This window comes from Pyxicephalus adspersus, chromosome 5 (assembly GCF_032062135.1).
Source record: "Pyxicephalus adspersus chromosome 5, UCB_Pads_2.0, whole genome shotgun sequence".
Lineage (NCBI taxonomy): Eukaryota > Metazoa > Chordata > Amphibia > Anura > Pyxicephalidae > Pyxicephalus > Pyxicephalus adspersus.
In genome coordinates, this window is record NC_092862.1 from 51,214,828 (window position 1) to 51,236,174 (window position 21,347).

General features: G+C 35.8%; 1 protein-coding gene across 1 annotated transcript in view; it reads right to left on the bottom strand.

Annotated features, from left to right (window-relative positions):
- Positions 1-21,347, bottom strand: part of LOC140330910 (cadherin-19-like) — a 61,803-nt gene that overhangs the window by 37,555 nt on the left and 2,901 nt on the right. The window contains exons 2-4 of the mRNA XM_072411496.1: positions 16,440-16,743; positions 9,234-9,528; positions 2,907-3,026 (exon numbers count right to left, since the gene is read on the bottom strand). Coding sequence (XP_072267597.1) covers positions 2,907-3,026; positions 9,234-9,528; positions 16,440-16,649 — 625 coding nt within the window. The 5' untranslated portion in view covers positions 16,650-16,743. The remainder of the gene's footprint in view (positions 1-2,906; positions 3,027-9,233; positions 9,529-16,439; positions 16,744-21,347) is intronic.

The following is a 21,347-nucleotide window of genomic DNA, read 5'->3' on the forward strand; positions in this document are numbered from 1 at the left end:
GGGATGGGCCGGCAGCTAAGAAGTCCAGAAAGTCCAGAAAACAAGCTGAAGTCATACACAGAAGATCAGTCCACCAAACGAGGTACAAAGGAATGGTCACAAGCAGAGCTCGGGACACAGGCAGAAGTCTGTCTAGGTTGAGTACAAGCGAATTGTCAGGGAACAGACAAAGTTCAGCAACAGAAAAACACATACAAATCTTTCCAGCACAGATAAGCCTAGCTAACTGTACAACAGGCACAGAAGCCTGGAAGCAGCGAGGCTATAAAGCCCCAGCAGCCAATGACAACATGGGATTACACAGAAACCACTCTGGTAAAAAAAGCTGCAACACAGCTCCAAATTCCACTTAGCTATGCAGGGGATGCTGAGATGCGGAGGGGATGCCAGGGGTTGCTGAGAGGAAAATACATCTAGATGGAGAAAAGGATGCTACAACCCACAGAGCACTAATCATAAAACTCCTGTGCTACAGGCGCCATAGGGAAAATGTTGAGCATGCCCTCCTGCAGTGGGGCACCATCTGGCGTTTTAGGCCCAAAGAGCTCCTCTTAACATAATAGTCTTTCATGATTTTTCCAGTGTTTAAAATTGGAGGTTTGTATGCAGTGTAAGATGTAATTTTACCTCTTTCATTTTTCACTTTTTGACCATACTAGTTGCCTAGGTGCACTGAGACTGCTTTTTCATGCTTGAGTTCTTCCACTGACCAAAAACTATTGTAGAAATCAGGAGCTGACATCCCTCTGGCATTAGACTTGATTTTTTGAAGCTCTCCAGGACTGGAGAAGATCAAGAGACTATCATGGAAGAACTGGGTAAACCATGAAACCTGGAATAGACCTGGTCCAGAATTTTAAACTTTTTTCAATCAACAGCACATTTGTAAGCAATCCATTCTAGTTTTGCAAAATCACCCATGTTCTCCTATAATAGTCTATCTTCTCCAGTCTTCGAGGAATGTAATAAATCAGGCCAATAATATACTACATACATGATTTGTATTGGCAGTTCAGAAGTCACTGAATGCTAAAATCCAAGAAGCTAGCACTTTCATGAGGAAAGCATATAGCACATTTGTAATACCACAAGTATACTATATACTGTATACAACACTGGAAAGGAATATTAAAATGGATACATTTCATAACATTTTAAGTTACTTATAGGTAGATAAATTATTTTTAACATTTTTATATTGCTGGATTTTTGTTGTGACAGGTATAGCTTTTTTACAGGAGTAGATAGCACTTCATTTTACATTCTTCATAACCATTTAAAATGTTATTGTAACTTTTCAGTCCTTCCTAAATATTATCAGAATATTAGTTATTGTCTCAGCAGTTCTTTTGATTAGTGCATATAAACAATTGATTTTCAGATTTGCTGCACTTTCCCTGTTCCCATAATTTAACTTAATACCCATCAAATAGAACATTTTGCTTGAAATATCCCTGCAAACATTTAAAGCAATGCACCTTGTTTGGAAATACAGTAAATAACTCTTATAGGAACTGAAATGCTATCAAAAATACCCAAGTAAATAGCAACTTTCAAGGACATTGTTATGGGTCATAGACATGTCAATAAAAAGAACAAAGATTTTTTATATGTTGGCTAGCTTAGCTTAGCTTCTTTCAATAAGCATTCAAACAAAGGCAGATTCATGTTATAAAGTAGAATAGAATTAGTTTTCTTTGTAAATGACAGGTAAACAACTAAATATGCAATTGAATACAAATACTGTACACTTACCAGCATGGTATAAGGTACACCTTATTAGTTCCTGCTTGGACTCCCCTCTGCCTAAAAAACTGCAATAACACTTCATAGCATAGGTATACCAAGGTGCTGGAAACATTTCTTAGAGAGTTTGGTCCATATTGACAAGATAGCATCATGCAGTTGCTGTAGTTTGTTTGTGCATGTCTATAATGCATATGTCATTCCAGCACAACCCAAAGGTGCTGTATTGGATTGAGATCTGGAGACTGTGGAGATCATCTGAGTACAGTGAACTCACTGCAAAACTCATAAACCAGTTTGAGATTATTCAAACTTAATGACATGACACATTATCCTGCTGAAAGTACCTATCAGAAGATGGATAGACTGCAGTCATAAAGGGATTGACATAGACACCAATAATACTAATGTAGGCTGTGTAATTTACATGATGCCAAGCTGGTACTAAAGGGCAAAAAGTGTTCCAATCCTCTACACCATTACACCACAGGCCAGAACTATTAATATAAGGCAGGAGAGATCTATGATTTCATGCTGACACTAATTTCTGACCCTACCATCTGAATGTTGCAGCAAAGGGCAGCAATTTCTGAAATTCCCTGTCCAGCATACCTGATACCAACAACCATACCAAATTCAAAGTCACTTAAATTACCTTTCTTCCCCATTCCAATTTTCAGTTTGAAATTCTCAGGTCATCTTGAAAATGACTACATGCCTAAATTTTGAGTTGCTGCCAAGCAATTGCCTGATTGCTTGGATATACTTTAACAAGCAGTTGAACAGGTGTAGTAAATAAAGTTGCTGGTAAGTGTATGTTTACCATACTACCTGCCAGAGGAACTGTATTTACTTTCAACCACACTTCCACATTGTGGAAATGCATGTGTTACCACATAATGTATGTAACATACACTGCTGCAACGGGGTATCATTCAAGGTAAATGTCACCTTAATACATTACACAAAATACCTTTATAGAACACATTGCATATGAGTGTTATGTCTATGGGTTAACATGTATAGTTGCAAATATAAACTCATGCCTTGAATCAGAACAAACTATTTAAAGCAAAAGTAAAATTGTTGGCTCTCAGTATTTTGCTAAAGAAGAAAGTAAAAACAAGTATGCATAAGATTCCATGCATAAAATATGTTACCTGATTTTATTTCAATTGAAAATTGGGGCTGTCCCTGAAGAATGCTGTATACCAATCTGGCATTATTGCCAGTGGTTGGGTCATCATTATCTACTGCACTTACTTGAATTACAGATGTACCTAAAAGAAAGAATAGAAGAACACACCATTAAATGTATATTATATGATCATTTACACTTATCTCATATAATTTACTTTTTTATTTCTCTTTAAAGGACAACTTCACCACGTGTTGCTGTTTGCTACAGTCCTTTACTATAGTCTGGTGCAGCAGTGCCAACCGGAGACAATTTTGGTGGTCAGGAGAAGGACCCAGCTGCAGGGCACACCAGTCAGAGGCGCCATGTCCCCTGTATGGACACAACCCACCCTCTTTCCTATTGCAGGAGGTAGTGGCCAGGTTGTGTCTCTGGACTTGTCTGAGCCTGCGATGGGAGAGTGGGCAGGTTCTGGCATCATGACATAACTATGGGGGAGTTTCTTCCCCTTTGAGTGACACACGGCTCCCCACGCATGCATGGTCCGGATTCCATGCATTTATTGGTCCGTAGGTCCCAAAAGGTTGGTGACCACTAGTCTGGAGCACATCTATGTATAGTCATACTCATGGCAGTCACCTGGAGTACTGCATGCCCATTGAAAGTAAAATAGAATGTAACATGCATGTGCAGACTAAGGAGGAGAGAGCATAATAGCATCACTGGATTATGGCACAATACAGTCCTGCTAAATAGCTGCTGTAAAAAAAAAAGGAAATTAAGTGAAAGGACATTCTAGGGATGGTGGGAGGATAGATATTTATTTTTATGCAAAGATTTGTAAATTTTCTCCTTAGTGGCTATCTATATTTAACTTCAAATATCTAGCTTCTTTATTCAGGCATTGCAAGGAATCTCAGCTCCAAAAAGATGTAGACCAAAGAAAAACAACTCTAGATAAATATTGGTCTAGGTGATAAGGAAAGAAGCCATCTTCCACAAGCTTACTGGCCTAAAAAAGGCACCTTACATATACAATGTGATGTTAAAGGGGAACTGCAGTCTGGCAGTCTCCAAACTCCATAGTTCCTAAATAGATTTTCAATCTGCCTTTGTCCCAAAATAATTTCATCAGTGTATAAACACACAGTCCTCCTACTGTAGAGTACATTAATGGTGATAGCAGCTATTATGCATGGTGAGGTCATATCAGAGGGACAGCTAAACAAGTTAAACACTTCCGGTCAGTGCAGGCCTCAAGAGAAATAAAACAAGGACAAGTATTTATTTGTAAAAATGATTCCACCCCTAGAAGCAACAAGGGTGACAAATCTATTGACCAAGAACGTCAATTTTTAACTTCAATTCTGCTTTGAAGTAGATACAACAATGCTGTATCTTAAACACAAAGTGTTACCTTTTTCTTTGGTGCTCAAAATTCACATATATATACAGGACCTGATTTATGAAAGCTCTCCAAGGCTGTAGAGAGTACACTTTCATCAGTGAAGCTGGGTGATCCACCAAACCTGGAATAGATTTCCTAGAATTAATTTGCTATTTGTTAGCAAATGTTTTTAATCTTGGACCAGATCATTTTCAGATTTGCTGGATTGCTCAGCTTCACTGATGAAAGAGTATCTTCTCTAGCCATTGAGAGCTTTAATAAATCAGGCCTAAAGAGACTGCATTGGTTTCAACCACTTATTAGATAAATTACAATATAAGCTAGGAACAGAAATTACAAATGGTACACAAGTAGGAATGAGGTTCAAGTTTGCCCCAACTTGTGTGTGCTGCATGTTTTATGTGTTTGCAAACTAATTTGCAAGTGGTAAACTTCAAAGAAGTTGCTACGTTAACAAACAGCTTTCTGCCAGTCATTTGCCCTGCCAACTACTCCCTAAAAAAGTAGGGGCCAATGGGAACTCTGCCCACTGTAAATATTATCATTCTTAAAGGCTGGTGGTTGTTTTGAGCAGTATCTTTACATAACGATGGTTATTTTAGAATTTATTAATATATGTAGAAACACTATTTTTTAAATTAACTCTCAAGTTCATCATTTAACAAGTACATTTCACTTGGAATGAAGAAATAAAAAAAAATTGTTTCCCTTTTAGGGTAATTTTTGTGGTAATAATATACTGTAGTAATTAGTAGTAAATTAAGGTCATATATCAATGCTCAAGTGGGGTAGGAAGGAACAAGTGGCAATGTTCATTTTACATATGAACATAATAAATAGCCAAAGGGGCTCCAGATGCTTGCTATAAAATCACAATATAAGCAATGGTTTATTCAATTATTATTTAAAAAACACCTTTCATAGAATTGGGTAGCAAATCTCAAATGGTGATATATAATAGACAACTTGTGAAATGAAAGAATAAAATGGCATATATATCTAATCATTCAAGCAAAAACATTAGAAATAATATGGGCATCCCAGCATGACCAAATCACAAGGAAATGGCATGGGTATGCCAGGATGAGCACTATGATTGGGCTATGCATAGGTTTATAATAGCATTATGACCAATTTTTAAAGACAAAATGTGTTGTGCTGTATCTTTTTATGCAAGAAAACTCATATTTTACCAGTGACATCTGAGGGACATTAACAATGCTAAAAAATATCTGAAGCAGAGAAAAATACTTCAGGCTAGAAAAGGGGAATGGCAAGGAGAAGACAGGGCACTAAACCCAGACCTAAACTCAAAGAATAAAAAAGTGAATAGGAGGTAATACTGACAAAAGAGACATGCAACAAATAAATAATTGAATAATTAATGATTTAAGCCCTGGCTTCTGGTGGCTTCATGTTTAAGCTCCACTGAACGGTATGTGTTTAGTGTAGAGCTCAAAGTTAAATAATCAGTAGCCATCAAATGCCTGAAAAGGATCACTTCCTAAAAAAAAAGTTTGCTGTGGAGCTGGAAACAAAAATGGGAATATCCTTAGATGCAGTGATGACAGATCCAGGACCTGTCATCACCGCAGGGTGGGTGCACACAGGTAAGTCTGTACCATACTGTATATGGCAGAAGCTCACCACCCACCAACAACTTTACTTCTGCTTTTAATTTTATTTAGCTTACAGTATACTATACTCTATTATCTGTTGGTGTTGTTTACTAAATTACTAGAAAATGCATCTTTTTGTTTACATTAATCATGTTCGAAGAAGTTGCAAAAAATAGAAATTGGATTGGTTTATAGAAGTACACATAGCATCTCTAAGAAAAAAAATCAACTATTCTACTAAATCAATGTCTATATATTTGTCTGCATTTATCCGTCTGTTTTTTAACAATCATATGCATTTAGGTTAAATTTTTATAACAGAATAAATTACATGCAAACACCAAAATAGTATGGTGTGATCTATAATATTTAACCACTTAAAGGACATAAAATAATCATGTTAAACATATGAATGTTTTTTTGAAAATCAAATGCTAATACTAACAAACTGGTAGAAGAATGGAATCTGCCTCTGTACATAATCTCAATCCAATTATATACGACTGATGACATCTCTGACACAAAGCAAAACAGAAATGTAAAAGCTTGATAATGTGCTGCTTTCTAGGATTGTGCTTAATAAATGCGGGAACACAGCCACATACAGAAGAAATAGCTTACGTGACTGCCCTATGATGGTTGGATTTTTATGTGGCTCTTTTCCTCAAACTCATCTTGAACCCAAAGTACAAAATCTAATATTTGAAGATTTTTGTGGTTCAAAATCAAAATCCCTTGGCTTAAAATACAATAAGCCCTCTCTGACCTTTCTTGAGAAAATAGTATTGCTAGATTTATTTTCAGTAAAGACGTTCAGATTTCTCCAAGTATATTGCACATGAGAAAGAAAACCTTTACACTAAAGGTATCAAAATTTCAAAGTTTATAAATATTAAAATAAAGAAATAAAAATAAGATATTCTGAAACTGTGTGAATATCCAAGGTAACAGTGTTATAACTAGAGAGTTTTACCAAAATGTGCATTTACTTTTTTAATGCATAATTCAAAAGTGGATTACTTTGATTATGGTTTTACAAATGATGGTCTTATTGAGTTAGCTACAAAGAAAAAAGCATAGGAGTCAAGTTTGTAAAATACAAATTATCATGTAAATAAGTTGCAGAGGAGACAAACATCAACAATACATTTCATATAAATGGGTACATTTGCACTTGCAATTTCAGTATTCCATAATATTTTATAGGAAGCAGATTTCCTATTTTATTCAAATTGGGACTGCTGATAGAAGGCATTTTAAAGGTTGTTTTCAAATGCAAAAGGTATAAGATAAACCAACAAATTAGCATATACTGCTGTTCTTAAAAAAAAATTTTCTAATCACTATAATAATACTATATGGTTTTGTTTCACTAACTGTTTTAGTCAATAAATACAGAAAGCACAAAGGACAAATCTCAGCGCAGATATCTGCGTATTGTTCTGACCCAAGCAAAACAAAATGGTATTTGCAATTTTAATCAGTGGAGGAAATACCATGAGTGCGGAACATGGCTACAATCAAGTTTACAAAGTTTGAGGGTCTATGAGATGTAACCTCCACCGCGTTGTCAAGTCGAGGACATAGGTGTCTATATAATGTTGTAGTGATTGTGTTTGGTTATTACTGCTATGAGCTCCCAATACATAAATGTGATATGATATTTTACCATTTTATCTCCCTCACTATGCTGATGTCTTTAGTGCTCTACATCCCTAAATGTCTATATTTGTGAAATTATGAATTAAACCTAATTTATTCCAGATACATGAAGCTGTGTTGGACCAGGCAGGGCTATATTACAGAAATGAACAGATGATGCCCCTTCTGCAATAAGAATTCCTACTTGCCCACATACACAGCACAGTATTAGTTGCTGGGACTGAATGGGAGTTATGTTATCTCAGTTGATATATTCCCGGCTGAAGATCAGAATTAGAAAGAGAAGAAGGAAGAAGATGGTGGCACCTAGGGTTTAATTGGTACAGGTCAATATAAATAGGGCTTAGTTCCGCTTTTAGGTGACATGAACAGATTATCTAAATCAACATATATAGGCAAGCCCAAGGATAAAATAAACATTGATTTTCAAAGACATATGTATTTTATTTTTTTCAATCTTCAAACTAAAGCGTACCTAAACTCAGAAATTTCACTTTACTTAAAAGGGTAGACAACTCTTTTATGTAAGGTAAACATTCTGTTTTTTTTTTTTAAATGCAACACCGTTTTAAAAAAAAAAAAACCTGTGAAGCACAACCCCCTAATTCTAGATTGCCTAGGGGATCGAGAATGAATGGGAGCATAAAGCCTCCTGGGATACCTACATCACGCATCCTGGGAGGCTCTTGGGTGCCGAGATGCTTGGGCATGGGCAGAAGGAGCCTTTTTGTAAAAAGTGAAAAAATTGCCCATTTTCTTAAGGTAGTGCAGCCATATGACCACTGTATCTGTTCACTGTTACATTGTCCAACATGCCTCCTATGGTATATATGAATACCATGTCAGCACTAGTCATTTGCTCTCTATTTTCCATTTGTGATCAACTCAATACAAAGAATATATGTGCAAAATTACTGCACATTGGCCCTTAATAATTAAAGCTCTTCAAGGCTGGAGGGTATACACTTTCATCTGTGAAGCTGGATGATCCAGCAAACGTGGAATAGATCTGGTCCAGGATTGAAAACATTTGCTAACATTTGCTCAAAATAGCAATTTTTTAGGAAATCCATTACAGGTTTGCTGGATCACCCAACTTCACTGATGAGAGTGTATCTTCTCCAGGCCTTGAAGAGCTTTAATAAATCAGGCCCATAGAATCACTCTTTGTAAATTATATACAAGGGAATCACAAGACCTTATTTTATGTCAATGAAATCATGTAGAATATAGTAATATCACCATTTAGGCTATTTCCAAGTGTTGTTGCTAAGGAATGAATTTCTACAGCAGTAAATATCACATATCTGATAGAGAAAAACTGCAATTAAAACACATAGACCTGAAGGACTCATCACCAGAGAATGTTGTTGAATACCAGATATGCTAATTTATAAATATACCCCAAATTTTTAAGCTCAGTTTGGTATATATATATATATATATCTCATTGGGCATATGTCACAATATTGAAATCCACATATTAATACATACATATTAATAACCCTTTTTGGTGGGCTTTGACCCCTTTAAAAACAAAGAGTGGGATGATGCCAATATTTATTCAAATTAGACCTTCATTACAGAACTATTGGGGTAAGTATGAGGCAGGGTAGAAAAGAACATCAACAACAAAAATCATAAGCCATCTGTACTGTACCTATGGGGGACATTTCAGGAACTTCAGCAATATAAGGTCTGCGGATAAACTTTGGTGCATTGTCATTGATATCCAGAACTTTAATAACAAATTCAGATTCTGTTTCAACAAGGACTCCCGTTAGGCTGTTTTTGGCCTGTGCTCTGAGAGTATAAAATGATTTTTTTTCACGGTCCAGTTTTTTCAGAACAAATATGTCTCCTGAATGCTTATTCATAGTAAATATGGTTCCAGCTCCTTCTCCAGATAAAATGTATTCAATTGATCCATGTTGTTTTTCAGAATCAGACTTAAGCTGTTGAGAAAAAAAAAGATACTTATATATGTAGATGAGATGTGTAAGCAAATATAAATACACTCCTAGGAGTTTGTTAGGGGTTAAGATTAGATCGAAGACATGTGTGTTTCAGACATTACTGTCCGTTTTATTCTGTTCTCAAAGCTCTCTGTCAGTCCCAGACTCACATACATTTATTCTTGCTCTTGGCAATGATACCTTCTAACATACTAATAGGAAGCTAAAGAAAGGCATTGCATACTATGGAGATGAGTCATGCATAAGGCAGCAGTTACTCCAGGATCATTTTATGTTTAGCCTTTTATTATGTCTCTATATTTTAACCAGTTCATGTCAGAAAAAAGGAACTGGTAAAAAGTTAATTAATAATATTCTTTATTTTAAGAGTATTTCGTTTTTTTTTCTAGCTATTACTGATGATGATGATATATACACACACACGCACATATGTGTGTACCCTCCATAATGTTTGGTACGAAAGTATTTTTTGATATACCCCTTTCACATTGTAAGCTTTATTGTAAAGCTATTTGCATACATTTCAGCTTCACTATGTAGAAATTACAACATTTTCATACATAGCCTCTTCATTTCTGGGCACCATAATGTTTGGCACAATTGGCTTTACAGGTGTTTGTGACTACTCAAGTATGTTCATTGCTTCATTAGTGCAGAGATAAGATACCTAGGCTTGTTTCTACTATTTGGAGTCTGTAGTTGCCATTTTTTTAACACAAGGAGAAAAGTTGTGCCAATAAAATTCAAGGAAGCTATTATGAAGGTGAAAAACAAGAATAAGATCATTAAAGATGCCGGTCAAACTGTAGGATTGTGAAAATCAACTTGAGCATTATTTAGAAAAAATAATGCATTGGTGAGTTCTGTAATCACAAAGGGGCTGGTAGGCCAAGAAAGACCTCCTCTGCAGATCACAGAAAAATCCACACTATTGTAAAGAAAAATCCTCCAACAGTCTTCAGGAGACAAGTGTGTCTTTGAGACTACTTCATGAACAGAAATACAGAGGCTACACTGTAAGATGCAAACCACTAGTCTGCAAAGCAAACAGGATAGCTAAATTACAGTTTGTGAAAAAGTACTTAATATAACCTGCAGATTTCTAGAAAATGGTGATTTGGACAAATGAGATCATGATTAACCTGCATTAGAGTGATGGAAAGAGGTAACTGTGGAGACATAAAGGAACTGCCCAAGATCCAAAGCATATCATCTCATCTGTTAAACATGGTGGTGAGGGTGTTATGAATCGGGCATGTATGACTACCACAGATACTGGCCCACTTATCTTCATTGATGATGTAACTGCTGATGGCAGGTGCGCAATGATTTCTGATGTGTAAAGAAACATCTGCTCAAGTTCCAGTAATTGCCTCTAAACTCATTGGACAGCCCTTCATCCTGCAACAAGATAGTGATACCAAACATGCTGCCATTGCAGAACAGGACTACTACAAGTGTCAAACACATGTTGTCAAACTACTACCCCTGAGGAAGCCAGATACGGCAAAACGCGCCGGGTATAACAATCAACATGAATTTAGGGCTTTAAATCTGTATGACAAGTAAATGTATATGACTGGCTAGATGCTGCATGTCTAGTGCTCCCTAGGGTGATAGCTTGTAGATCACAAGAAGTCATTGTGGTCCAACATGAATCTGTTATACCTTGTGTTAAATTCTGTGCCCCCCATGGCCAAAGTGCTACTGTTTAGACCACAAGAAGCTAATGTGGCCTATTCTGAACCTGTTATGTTCTGTATTACTATTACATATTAAATATATATAAATACACTTTTTGTGCCAAAAACCCTGCTTTTTTTCTCTTCTCTTTCATTTGATACTTTACCTTATAAGGGTTGGCACCTAGTTCTTTAAGAACCAATACTTACCACACCCACCACCAACACTTATAATATTTTAGTCATTGCATGAAAGTAACAGTAGTGGATTTAGGCAAGTAGATATTGCCAAAACAACCAGAAGGGGGAATAAAGGTGAAGGAAGGTGACTTTGAACACGGCATGGTTGTTGGTGCCAGGCGGCTGGTCTAGGTTCTGTAGAAACTGCTTAAGAACTGGGAAATTGCTTAAGGAAGAAACTTTCCTGTGCCTTTCTGCAATAAAGATCTGTCTGCTTGCAAAGTTTCAAAGGAGAACTATAGCTCTGCTTTAAGGTAGTAGGCAAATATGGATATTCTTTTAAATCACTACTGCCTGGGGTAAAGAGGTAACCAACAGAAAGAAAAACAGTCAAGTTTAATTCCATACTTGAAACTGAATCATATGGAAACTGGACTGCAAATAGTTATTTCTATGGGTCGGTGCCAAAGGTTGTCTTAGCATAAAGAGATGTTAGGCTAACGGAAATATTGACAAGTTAATTCCTTCATCAAGCTGCTTTTGACATTTTCTTGGACAGAGAGCCACTGTTGTGACACACATAGTTACCACAACTAACATATAAATTACCAGCTGCCCAAATGAATGAGCTAAATTCTAAAGTCAAGAAAAATAGAAGCAATAACAAACAAAATGAATTTTTAACTGTTAGTTAAAATTTAAATGTACAAATATTTATCCTTGTATTTGAATTCACTAAAACATTGAGTTAAATTTTTTTAAACTTGTTTAAGTTACTGCACACCTTAGTTTGCTGTCCTATACTATAAATCAAAATATAAGAAACATCAATTTCACAATCCAAAAATGATGCACAAATACATCTGACCACATCAGAAAATTAAAACGTGCTTTAACATTAAAGCTGATCTCCATGCTCTTATCACAAGAGGCATATGTGTTGCTAGTGAAATATTTGAATCCTTTGTTTTACCTCCTCTTGTAGGCAGTAATCCAACATGAAAAACTCTTGCACTTTGCCTGTGGAGGATTTTCCTGTAATTAAAATTGGTAACAACTCCTAACATGTGTAGCTTGTAGCCTTTACGTTTTATACTATAATGAATGTTTTAGTGTCAAAACTTTGGCTTTAAAAGTGTGTTGGAATATACAAAATTATACAAGATATTTTTCTTTAAAATATTCATCAAATAGTAATCTTGTTTTTTAATTAAATCTGTAAAATGAGTTTCCTAGTGGTTTGAAATACAACAGCAGGAGACCAGATACCTCATGCTGTATGGCAACCAATGCAAGACAGACACATAAAAACATAACTACTTTTAACCATATATAGAAAACCTATACACATGTCTGTCAAAACTGCTAGTAATGTCTACAGGCTTAAAGTGAGCACCTGGGAGCAGGTAACCACATGGTTGTCAAGTATCCATCTAAATTTAGCTTTATGAACACCATTACTAAAAAAGTATGATGAGGATTTCCAAAATAGGTTTCAATTGGTTTCCACCAACTGTATTTGCTTTGTTATGGCTATTCCAGTAATATGTTAACAATATTTTTAGACAAAACTACATGACTTTTTACTTTTTTTTTTCTTGGAGACAGGGGGGCTTACTTATCAAAGCTCTCCAGGACTGGAGAGGATACACTTTCATCAGTGAAGCTGGATGAGTCAGGAAACCTGGAATGGATTCCTTAAAAGTTATTTGCTATTTGTAAGTACATGTTTTCAATCCTGGTCCAGATCTATTCAAGATTTGTTGGATCACCCAGCTTTACTGAAGAAACTGTATCCTTTCCAGCCTTGGATAGATTTAATAAATTAGGCCCAGGGTCTCAAGGGTCCCCCAGACATCCCTAGCAATTGTGGTGACAATTTAGACCCAAAAACTATAAAATTACTGACTTTCCTAATGACTTCAGTGTAATAAGTCAGTGCAAGAGATTGAAAATACCTTTGGAATAAACCTTAGCTATTTTAGTTTGGATGGGCCAAAATTGAGAAAACCAAAATCAAGAGAAACTGAAGGAATAGGAAAAAGTGAATCTGACAGGAAAAAAAACATGATTTAAACTAAAATAGGGTCAAATCCAGAAAAAAATAATTTATAAATACACCCCATAGATACATATACATTCTTTTTACCAGAGTTTTAATGAATTCACTGATTTCTTGACTGTTTAACTGTAAAGCAAAGAGTCATAAGCCTTGATATATGTTTAAACAGGGAGAAATTAGTTGGCATCTATTTAATTGTGTAGAACAAAGACTGGCTCTTTAGCACAGACCATAACAAAACTGCTAATTGTTTCCAGTACCCTCTGGGTCCAATTAAATGTTCCACTTAGTTAGAACTTAAACCTGGTTAATTTCAGGCTTGTAAACAGGGCAGGACAATTAAAGAGCACGCTATCATTGTGTAGACTGTAAGAATATATATGTATATGAAAAGAATTCCAAATTTAGAAACTTCTTTTAAAACAATGCGCTTCACTATTCAGTTGTGCGTCTGAGTATGATAACTAGGCAAATAACACAAATTGCAATGTATGTTTATTTGGTATGCTATAAAATCATATTAGCAAAAAATGAACACTTCTAATGATCTTTGTTTGTATTTGACCCTTGATATAAATATTAATTACAGACAATATTTTCTGTCAAATATATATGGCATTGTTTCTGTGGCTTGCTATGAACTGCTGCGTGTAGTACATAAAATTATCTAAATTTACTTTACCAGAGTCAATATGGACTATATTCAGCAACTTGCTGGACGCAAAGGGGCTAATTTACTAAACAAGCAGTGTTTATTGCTGTGCTTACTTCAAAAACACATTTATGTGCAGGGAAATGAAATAAATAGGACATTTTCCAGCACATAATTGGGTTTTTGAAGTAAAGAGTGAAAATGACTCCTGAACTGAATTGCTCCAAACAGTCAAAGGACAGCAGTGATCCTACAGTACAGGGTTTAGTTTGGCATTTAGAACCTTTGCTATTCCATTCCACAACTTTTGTGAGTTTTTCCATTTAGGTGCAAGGTCACATACCATCATGTTGCAGTCAGATGATGGAATTGGAGGTTTGCAGTCTCTTAACCAGAGAATAAGCAAAAAGCGATAGGCACATTGCGTCACACAAAGCGGACCTATCACCAATTTTTGTAAAGTTAACTTTTTTGTAATTTTCGTTTTTTAATTTGAACTTGTCCGCTTCCATCTTTACCTCTGCAGTGGTATAATCCTCCTGTCCAATCCACACCGGAAATAAAAAAGAAGACTGGATGGGACTGACTAGACTAGGATGATGAAGGGATTGATGGCTTTTTTTTTTTACTGAAAGGTTTTTATGGCTCTGCTTTATGGTAAACTTCTTTTTATAAGTATCAACCTAATAAACATCTTCAACAAGCCTCACATGGGGCTTCAACAGCTGTTTTGTTTGATTCTCTCCTTGTTCTGGTTCACATCAGCCAAAAAATAATATTTAAAGATCGGTTGATATGGTCTAAAGGTGCGTACACACTTCCAATTTTTATCGTTCCAATCGAACGACGAACGATCGATTGGGCAAAAAATCGTTCGTAAAAAAGTAACCAACGACGCCGACGAACGAGGAAAGTCGCTGGAAACGAACGACCGGACCGGCGGATCGGATTGGACGACGATCGTTGAACATCGTTCGTGTGTACGGTCGTTCGTTGATCGTCCATGTTCAGAGCATGCGTGATGAACGAACGTCCGTTCACTTTCCTGTCGTGCACATAGTTCCTCTATCGCTCAAACGATCGTATCTATTGTGTGTACAATATCTACGAACGATCGTGTCGTTATCTCTATGTGCAGGATCGGTGCTATACGATCGTTCATATATATCGTGCATGAACGTTCATCGTTCGTTTTCCAACGATAATAATTGGAAGTGTGTATGTAGCTTAAGGCAGGCTCCAGCCTTGAAGCCTCAAACCAGACACACAGTTTTTTCAAAGAGGCGATACAATGTAGATAGCACACTGTACAATGTAGCTAGTACAAAGGCAATGTTACAACACTTATATGCCTAATAAATAGCTAGTATGCCACCATCAACTTTTATTGTATTTTAATTTGTGTTAAAAAATTTTTTACAGTTTTTCCTTTTTTTCCCAAAACACTAATTATAAACGTTGTCAGCAAAAAAAGGATGTTACAATGGGGACCAAATTTTGCAAAATTTAAGGGAATACAGACAGTTCATTTATCAAAGGGATTTAACACCTTGCAAAGGATTTTTCACTTATCTAAAACAGCATACAGATGTTAGATCACTACCACTGATCAATTTTAGTGACTGTTTCCAGTGTACGTAGTAACAAACAAACCTTGTACATATAACACTGTTCATTCTATAGAGAGGGAAGGGGGAAGAACTAGTTGACTAGTTGAAGGCGCCCCGATTTGTCCTCATCCATAGAAAACAGAAGCAGATGCTAGCCGTTCAGTGATCCAGCAGGACTAATCAGGAAGAGACATGGATATGTCAGAAGTCTTCTGAACAAATGCCAATCAAATCAGACAATCATTAACTCTTGGGCAATAAAAATGTGGGGTCTGTAATGAATCAAACAATTCTTTGCTGACTTTAACCATTCAATCGTGGGCAAGCAAAAATTTTCTTTCCATCTTTCCTTGCATTTGATGGGGTAACACAGAAAGTCCATTGCACAGATAGCTGACCCAACAAGCAATGAAGCTAAGCCAGAATGTAGCAGGCTGAAGTTTTGACCAGACAAGGTATCACAAAAATAAGTGGTTTATATAACAATTTGTTTTTGTAGGTACCCCAAGTACTCATGCTTTCATTTGGTTGTCTAGATATCCACTTTTAAAAATAGGTGATATTTATGTACTTGATATCAAAGTTTCTATTGAATATATAGACAGTGATTACTGGAAGACTTTTATAAAAGTCATTATGAATACTATAAAAATTTATAATAAATATAAAATAAATATACCATATAAGTATACAGTTTTTCTTACCTGTCCTACATAAATAGGCTGGATCACCTCTTGCTCCTCCTGGACATTTAAGGGTTCCCATTGCCATCCTCGTTTAACTCTTACATGATTTAAAACTTTATTTTGTTGCTTTACATACTTGAAAAAATTCATACATATGCCACAAGACCACAGCAAAGAAAGTTCCAAGAGAATATTCAGCCATATAGACAGATTCCTCATATTGTGCATTTAGTGAAAATGCGTTAAGTTATTTGATAATGTAGAATTCACATATTTGTAGACTTTGCTCTGTAGAATGCAGGACTTCATTTTCTTCAAAATTCTAGAAAAAATATGAAAAATGTGCATAGAATGAAACTAAATTATATATGTTTGTCCAATAAAACTTTAGCATATAACACAATAATGGAAAAGAATAACTGACACAGAAAAATAAACAAATTTGTACCCTTTTACTAGCAATCACGTAACTCTGACTACAAACAATATCACTGAAAAACTGCATATAATTATTGTACTCAAATACCTGCATTTTTACCATTTATCCATATGTACACAGGAAAATGAGTCTTTATATGTTGTCTGCTAATCATGAGTATGGCTTCATCAATACTTATGACCACGCTCACCAGACATCTAAAACACCTCAAAAATAATTTAGATCTATTAGTGCCCTGCAGTGAATCTTCTCCATTCCCAATCCTATTTGAACCAATCTGAACTGCAGCATTATCAGTGACATATTCACATATCATATTGCTCAATTCATTTTTTTAGTGTGTATGTGTACTGCCTTTATTTCTAAGTTACTATAACTCTTTTTGGTAATAGACAAGGTATACTGGAGAATAAAATAAGGAGTCAAAAACGACAAACAATGTTAATATAATATTGTGAAGAGCTGATCCTGTATTCCTTCCATTCAGACATGTATCTATCAAATGTGGCCATGAAAGTTTCAAAGTTAATGGATAAGCCAGAGCAAATGGCTCCAGGAGAAGACATCATCAAACTTTATGTGAAGACAATGGTTGACCATAAAATTAAGGACACCAGAATAAGAAATCAAGTAGGCAATTTCGCCCACAACAGACTATTCTGGACTCTGGATGTTCTGTTGCTGAGAAGACATTTTATTTTGGATAGGCTTTGTAACCTAGCAGTTCTCGTTAGAGACTATAAAATTTAGAACCCAGTCATGGTCTAAGAATCCTGGTCTGGACCCTTAAATTCCAGGCAACAATTATATGTGCCCTGGTACGCATGGAGAAGGGGGGGGGGGGGGGTTCTGCTCTGCACTTCAGCCTCGAGCAGGCCTACTAAATGTGTATACATTTGCCATTTATACACACCTGGAAATTTAACAGCAAGTCTAATAACTATATGTCGCTTTTTGTAAGTAGAACTTTTTTCAAGAAAACAATGTCTGTTAAAATTCACATATTCATTTATATTATCTGTGTATTCTATCTGCATAGATTATGCCTTTTATCCATATTATGCTTCATCCTGATGCAGATACTTTATAGATTACTGACATTGGGAAAGAAAATCATGAAATTCTCTACAAAAGATGCAATAATTTATGAACAGCATTTAAACGTTTATTGTGTGCTTGACAGTAACATGTTCCAATGCAAGCACTGTATATTAGGATAGTAAAAAAGTAATATCTAACCACTAGGGAGTTGCAGAAACAAGGCAATCTACAAAGAGAAAATGGAAAAGGGAGACTAATTATTATAGCAAAAAATACAGTTTTGCTTAAAGCTGATCTCTGGGCTTTCTCAAGCAACTTCCCCTCCACACACACATATATACACACACATCTCTACAATGAATCACTAGCAAAAATTAAAATACATTAAAAACACATTAATGATAATAATCCTATCTAAGATATAACAATATACCATAATCTTAAAGTACTTATTATTCTCATGATCTTACTGGAAGAATGTATTGTTATTGGCTAAACTACAGAAGCCAAAATAAAGTAAGAATATTTACTACTACTTTGTTTAAATAAGAGAAATACAACTATTGCTAATCTCTTCCTTTCCACCTTAAAGCAGAACTAAAAAAAAACCCTCACCTTTCCTTTCAAAGATCCGCCGATTCCTCCAGAGGTTTCCTGGATCGGATCTTGTGTTGTCCTGGTATCCTCCTTCTTCCTGGCATGTAGGAAGCGTCGGGTGCCGTCATCTACTTTGGCCTTCTTCTGTCTTCTTCCTACATCACCCGATCTCGCACTGCGCAGGTGCAAGATCGGGTGACGTAGATGGTAAAAAAAAAAAAGAGTTCTGATCTCACTGCTCATACCTCCTGGGATCCATGATGTGTGTTTCCTGGGAGAACCTGTGCTCCCATTCTATCTTGATCTTTAAAGGCTTTACACTTTTCTTTTAAAGTTTTAAACCTCCTCTCCCTATTAAAAACGGTAGTTTTTACTTTATTTAAAAGGATTGTCTACCCTTTTGTGTAAGGTAAAAGTTTTAGTTTAGGTCCACTTTAAAGACATTTCAAGCTTAGAACCAGTGATTAGCTGTTCTCTTTTCCATTTTCTTGTTCAGTTGACATTCACCGCCAAGATGGCAACAAAGATAACAAATGTAAATATTGGGCAAGAATTATCTAACATGTGTACGCAGCCTTAATCTTTGGTGAAGGTTGGTGAATCTTCAGTGAAAGCAACAGTAATTATGGCCCCAACAGTCCAGTACTGAAATCAACTGTTGCAAAGTGAGGTGGAATATTCTGTTAATAATATCAGTCTTTTTCATTATATACAAGCTAGTTCCCATAGCAGGTGAACTAGTTGAAAGTGTTCACAGCTGTGCTTTTAAAAATAACCCTGGTTTATAAGTGTTCTGTCTATCAAATTTTAATCCAGCAGGAATATGAAACTAATTCGGCTTTAAAGAATGTACACTTCAATGTCATGTCTTGAACTTTTACTGGTAAACGGCAAATGATAAACACAATCACACTGAGAAACTCTTCCTCTAGTTATTAATCCTCAATATATTTGATGCAGCAGCAAACATTTACTGAAGACATTATCTGTTTAAACAGCTGAATATCTTTATATGGTTTGAATAGGGATTTTAAATTTCTATTTCCCTGTTGCACAGGCCTTATCACTTTACTGCTCTATTCTCTTTGCAAATACAGATCTCATTCCAAGATATATCTACATCTGTCAGTTTAAATCCTGATAAATAATATAGTTAGTGAAAACATGGAACATTATGCCATCTCTGTGGCTGTAAAACTTCCCCTAATCCTCCAATATCCTATATAAAGTGAACAGGATGTGCACTCTGTCAGACTTTAGTGAATGCTTAAAGTATTTTATTTTTTTAGATGATAACATTTTTCCTTTAAAACCCTATGCATGATAATTGTGTGGGTACAAAGAACATCTTGGTGCTCTCTCAATATATATATAAATACTTGGACAGCAGGATCAAATGGGAAAATTGCACTAACAATAATGATGATCTGTAGCAGAGTTATTTACATCTTTTTGCTGACTCATGCATATTTGTAGTGTCATTAAGATGTAGTGGTTGCTGCCCCACAACAGGAAGAATGACACCCAGTGACATCCAACGCCTGTGGCTATCAGGTTAGACATCTAATAATCTGTGTATGTGTATTATGTTATTTACTACCTGGCATAATACCTAAAAACTAAGAAATGTAAATATTAGTGACTGAAGCGGACTTCTTATTAATGCATGGGCAAAGTACAAGCTTTAAATAATGAACCAGCCACTCCCTTAATGAATTACCTTGCAAGGACATGCTAAAACAAACAGATATTTCTTCAGAACAAAGAAAGATAGGAATCTTTTACAAAAATGTCCTAATATTTGGGCAATTGATTGATTATCTAGATGTGTATTGTTATTTTTTCCTAATATTATCTTCAGAAAAATCATTGTTTTAAACAAAGACATTTGTTTCCACTGAGGTTACAAAATGTAGGGAAAAAAGGGAGTAAAAATATTGCTCAATTTGCTGCACAGATGATCCCTTGGCACCCTAAGGGCATAACCCTTAAAATGGCATGAAACTGTTTGGATGATTTAGTATTCTGCATGGTTTATGTAAATAAGTAGAAGACTGAATTTGTAATAATTAGTTTATATCTAGTTATAAATATCCTTTACAAAGTATAGCAATCATCTTGGCATGAGGCCAACAATATAGCAGAACATCAAAAATGTCACCCAAGACAAGTCAGAGTTGCCATTTGTATACTTATGTGTATAGATATTTCCCTTAATAAAAATGGTACAATCAAGACAGATTTGTATAAATCTAGCAATGTTCAAAGAAGGTCCAGGTTACCAGAACCAGCAGGAGCAGCACCCAGCTGTGATTCTAAAAATGGGCAGTGATACATTGGGCCTGATTTAATAAAGCTCTCCAAGACTGGACGGGATACACTTTCATCAGTGAAACTGGGTAATTAGGCTAACCTGGAACAGATTACTTAAAAGTCATTTGCTATTTGTTATCCAATATTTTCAATCCTGGACTAGATCCATGCCAAATTTGCTGGATCACCCAGGTTCACTGATGAAAGTGTATCTTCAGTCTTGGAGAGCTTTAATAGATCAGACCGAATGTTCAAAGTTGCAAGACAAATGCAGTTAGGTTATTATTGGTGGTATCTATGCACTGTGTGTGTGGCATCTTTACGTATACTGTAAATTTATGGATCACCCATTCTGGGACCAAACACCTTAAATCTTATTGGCTTTTACAATATCTGATTATGCTTCTGTGATGTGTGCTTCAGGGGTGGAGTGAGGCGGGCACAGGTGGATACACATTTTTTTGGGAGTGGGGGTGCCCACTTTTTTTTTTTTACAAAGTCTTTGGTGGTCCGTGGCTCTGGCCGGTCCGCCCCCC